Raw genomic sequence first — 4,750 nt, forward strand, 5'->3', positions numbered from 1 at the left:
ACACCTGGGCTGGTTTGGGGACACGTGGCCAGGTTTCAGGAGACCCGGGCTGGTTAGGGGACACCTGAGCCAGGTTAGGGGACACCTGAGCCAGGTTAGGGGACACCTGGGCTGGTTTTGGGGACACCTGGGCTGGTTTTGGGGACACCTGGGCTGGTTTGGGGACACATGGTCAAGCTGGGGACACCTGGGCTGATTTGGGGACACGTGGCCGGGTCTGGGGACACCTGGGCTGGTTTGGGGACACGTGGCCAGGTTTCAGGAGACCCGGGCTGGTTTGGGGGACATCCAAGCCAGGTTTGGGGACACCTCAGCCAGGTTAGGGGACACCTGGGCTGGTTCTGGGGACACGTGGCCAGGTCGGGGACACGTGGCCAGGTTTGGGGACACATGAGCTGGTCTGGGGACACCAAGCCAGGTTTGGGGACACGTGGCCGGGTCTGGGGACACCTGGGCTGGTTTGGGGACACGTGGCCAGGTTTCAGGAGTCTTGGGCTGGTTTGGGGACACCCAAGCCATGTTAGGGGACACCTCAGCCATGTTAGGGGACACCTGGGCTGGTTCTGGGGACACGTGGCCAGGTTGGTGACACTGTGCGTCCCGCAGCTGGTGGCCGTGCACTCGGTGGTGTTCAGCACGCAGGCGGAGGACGCGGACGGGGACACGCTGATGTACGTCATCGACGCCAGCTCGGTGCGTGCCGGGGACAGGAGAGGGGACATCGGGGGGGGGGACACACGGCGTGGCCAGGGGGGACAAACACACGGTGTCACCGAGCTGTCCCCAACGTGTCCCCAGCCGGACGCGCGCTTCTTCCGCATCGACCTGCCGAACAGCGGGCGCGTGGTGCTGGCGCGGCCCCTGGACTTCGAGAGCCGCCAGAGCCTGGAGGTGGTGGTGACGGCCGTGGTGAGGTCCCCAACGTGTCCCCAACGTGGTCTCAATGTGTCCCCAACGTGTCCCCAGCNTGGGGACACGTGGCCAGGTTGGTGACACTGTGCGTCCCGCAGCTGGTGGCCGTGCACTCGGTGGTGTTCAGCACGCAGGCGGAGGACGCGGACGGGGACACGCTGATGTACGTCATCGACGCCAGCTCGGTGCGTGCCGGGGACAGGAGAGGGGACATCGGGGGGGGGGACACACGGCGTGGCCAGGGGGGACAAACACACGGTGTCACCGAGCTGTCCCCAACGTGTCCCCAGCCGGACGCGCGCTTCTTCCGCATCGACCTGCCGAACAGCGGGCGCGTGGTGCTGGCGCGGCCCCTGGACTTCGAGAGCCGCCAGAGCCTGGAGGTGGTGGTGACGGCCGTGGTGAGGTCCCCAACGTGTCCCCAACGTGGTCTCAATGTGTCCCCAACGTGTCCCCAGCGTGTCCCCAACGTGTCCCCAGCATGGTCTCAATGTGTCCCCAGCGTGTCCCCAATGTGACCTCAGTGTGGCCCCAGAGTGTCCCCTGCGTGTCCCCAGTGTGGCCCCAATGTCACTTCAAAATGGTTCCAACGTGTCCCCAGTGTGTCCCCAGTGTGTCCCCAACGTGTCCCCAGTGTGTCCCCAACGTGTCTCCAATATGTCCCCAACGTGTCCCCAGTGTGGCCCCAACGTGTCCCCAGTGTGTCCCCAATGTGTCTCCAACATGTCTCCAGCATGTCCCCAGTGTGTCCTCAGTGTGTCCCCAACATGGTCTCAGTGTGTCCCCAGTGTGTCCCCAGCATGTCCCCAGTGTGTCCCCAACATGGTCTCAATGTGTCCCCAGCGTGTCCCCAGCATGGTCTCAACGTGTCCCCAACGTGTCCCCAGCGTGTCCCCAACGTGTCCCCAGCATGGTCTCAATGTGTCCCCAACGTGTCTCCAGTGTGTCCCCAGGGAGTCCCCAGCGTGTCCCCAACATGTCCCCATTGTGTCCCCAGTGCGTCCCTAGCATGTCCCCAACGTGGCCTCAATGTGTCCCCAACGTGTCCCCAACATGGCCTCAGTGTGTCCCCAACGTAGTCTCAATGTGTCCCCAACGTGTCCCCAGAATGTCCCCAACGTGGCCTCACTGGGTCCCCAGTGTGTCCCCAAAGTGTCCCCAATGTGACCTCAACATGCTCCAAGGGTGTCCCCAACGTGTCCCCAATGTGGCCTCAATGTGTCCCCAATGTGGCCCCAACATATCCCAAACGTGGCCTCAATGTGTCCCCAACGTGGCCCCAACATGACCTCAACGTGGCCCTAGGGTGTCCCCAACGTGTCCCCAACGTGTCCCCAACATGGCCACAAAATGTCCCCAGTGTGTCCCCAGTGTGTCCCCAACGTGTCCCCAGTATGTCCCCAACGTGGCGCCAACATGTCCCCAACATGGTCTCAATGTGTCCCGAACGTGTCCCCAGTGTGTCCCCAATGTGTCCCCAACATGTCCCTAACGTGTCCCCAACATGTCCCGAATGTGTCCCCAACGTGGCCTCACTGGGTCCCCAGTGTGTCCCCAAAGTGTCCCCAATGTGACCTCAACATGCTCCAAGGGTGTCCCCAGCGTGTCCCCAGCGTGTCCCCAGCGTGTCCCCAACGTGTCCCCAACGTGTCCCCAGCATGGCCCCAGTGTGTCCTCAAGATGGTCTCAATGTGTCCCAAACGTGGCCTCAATGTGTACTCAGTGTGTCCCCAAAATGTCCCCAACGTGACCTCAACATGGCTCTAGGGTGTCCCCAGTGTGTCTCCAATGTGTCCCCAACGTGCCCTCAGTGTGTCCCCAACGTGCTCTCAGTGTGTCCCCAATGTGTCCCCAGTGTGACCTCAACATGGCCCTAGGGTGTCCCCTACGTGTCCCCTGCGTGTCCCCAGCATGTCCCCAGTGTGTCCTCAGCGTGTCCCCAAAGCGACCTCAACATGGCCCCAGGGTGTCCCCAACGTGTCCCCAACATGGCTCCAACGTGTCCCCAGCACATCCTCAGTGTGTCCCCAACGTGTCCCCAACGTGTCCCCAGCATGTCCCAATGTGTCCCCAGTGTGTCCTCAATGTGACCCCAGTGTGTCCCCAGTTGTGTCCCCAAAGTGTCCCCAACATGACCCCAACATGTCCCCAGTGTATCCCCAATGCATCCTCAATGTGTCCCCAGTGTGTCCCCAGTGTGTCCCCATTGTGTCCCCAATGTATCCTCAGTGTGTCCCCCCCGTGTCCCCAACATGTCCCCAGCGTGTCCCCAGCGTGTCCCCAGCGTGCCCCCAACGTGTCCCCAATGTGTCCCCAACATGTCCCCAACATGTCCCCAACATGTCTCCAGCGTGTCCCCAGTGTGCCCTCAGTATGTCCCCAGCGTGTCCCCGTGTCCCCAAAGTGTCTCCAGCATGCCCCCAACGTGTCCCCAATACGTCCCCAACGTGTCCCCGATATGTCCCCAATGTGTCCCCAATATATCCCTGATATGTCCCCAACATGTCCCCAATGTGTCCCTGATATGTCCCCATGTCCCCAGTGCAGCCCCATTGTGTCCCCAACATGTCCCCACTGTGTCCCCGTCGTGTCCCCCCGCACGCTGCCCCCCCTTCCCTCGTTTCTCTGCGGTGACCCCGATGTCCCCACGTCCCCATGACACANTGCGCTATGGGGTCTCTGCGCTATGGGGTCTCAGTGCTATGGGGTCACTGTGCTATGGGGTCTCTGCGCTATGGGGTCTCTGCGCTATGGGGTCTGTGCATTATGGGGTCACTGCGCTGTGGGGTCTCAGTGCTATGGGATCTCTGTTCTATGGGGTCTCAGTGCTATGGGGGGTCCCCATGTGTCCCCACCCAGTGTCCCCTGTCCCCTCACCGTGTCCCCTGTCCCCTCGCCATGTCCCCCCGCCGTGTCCCCTGTCCCCCCACTGTGTCCCCTGTCCCCTCACCATGTCCCCTGTCCCGTCACCGTGTCCCATGTCCCCTCACAATGTCCCATGTCCCCTGTCTCCTCGCCGTGTCCCCTCCCAATGTCCCCTGTCCCCTCCCAATGTCCCCTGTCCCCTCGCAATGTCCCCTCGCTGTGTCCCCTGCCCCCTCACTGTGCCCCCTCACAATGTCCCCTGTCCCCTCACAGTGTACCCTGTCCCCTCGCGATGTCCCGTCTCCTCACTGTGTCCCCTGTCTCCTCACTGTGTCCCCTGTCCCCTCGCCATGTCCCCTCACCGTGTCCCCTGTCCCCTCACCGTGTCCCCTGTCCCCTCACAATGTCCCATGTCCCATGTTCCCTCACGATGTCCCCTGTCCCCATGCCCTGTCCCCTCGCCATGTCCCCTGTCCCCATGCTGTGTCCCCTCACAATGTCCCCTGTCCCCTCGCAATGTCCCCTCGTGATGTCCCCTGTTGCCTCTCAATGTCCCATGTCCCCTCACAATGTCCCCTGTCCCCATGCCGTGTCCCCTCGCCATGCCCCATGTCCCCGCGCCATGTCCTCTGTCCCCTCTCAATGTCCCCTTGCAATGTCCCCTGTCCCCTCGCCATGTCCCCTGTCCCCTCGCCATGTGCCATGTCCCCACGCCGTGTCCGCTTGCCATGTCCCATGTCCCCTCACAATGTCCCCTGTCCCCTTGCCATGTCCCCTTGCAATGTCCCATGTCCCCTGTCCCCTTGCCATGTCCCTTGTCCCCTCACCATGTCCCCTGTCCCCTTGCCATGTCCCCTTGCCATGTCCCTTGTCCCCTCACCATGTCCCCTGTCCCCTCTCAATGTCCCCTCACCATGTCCCCTGTCCCCTCACCGTGTCCCCTGTCCCCTCACTACGTCCCCTCCTTCCCCCC

General features: G+C 62.7%; 1 protein-coding gene across 1 annotated transcript; it reads left to right on the forward strand.

Moving 5' to 3' along the window:
- The first annotated feature begins 390 nt into the window (after positions 1-390).
- Positions 391-1,508, forward strand: LOC110391460. The gene is made up of 4 exons (XM_021383352.1): positions 391-693; positions 799-934; positions 967-1,097; positions 1,203-1,508. Exons 1-4 carry the CDS (start codon positions 391-393, stop codon positions 1,428-1,430), a joined length of 798 nt encoding a protein of 265 aa, XP_021239027.1. The 3' UTR covers positions 1,431-1,508.
- The last annotated feature ends 3,242 nt before the right edge of the window (positions 1,509-4,750 follow it).

Source organism: Numida meleagris, unplaced genomic scaffold (genome assembly GCF_002078875.1).
Source record: "Numida meleagris isolate 19003 breed g44 Domestic line unplaced genomic scaffold, NumMel1.0 unplaced_Scaffold373, whole genome shotgun sequence".
Taxonomy (NCBI): domain Eukaryota; kingdom Metazoa; phylum Chordata; class Aves; order Galliformes; family Numididae; genus Numida; species Numida meleagris.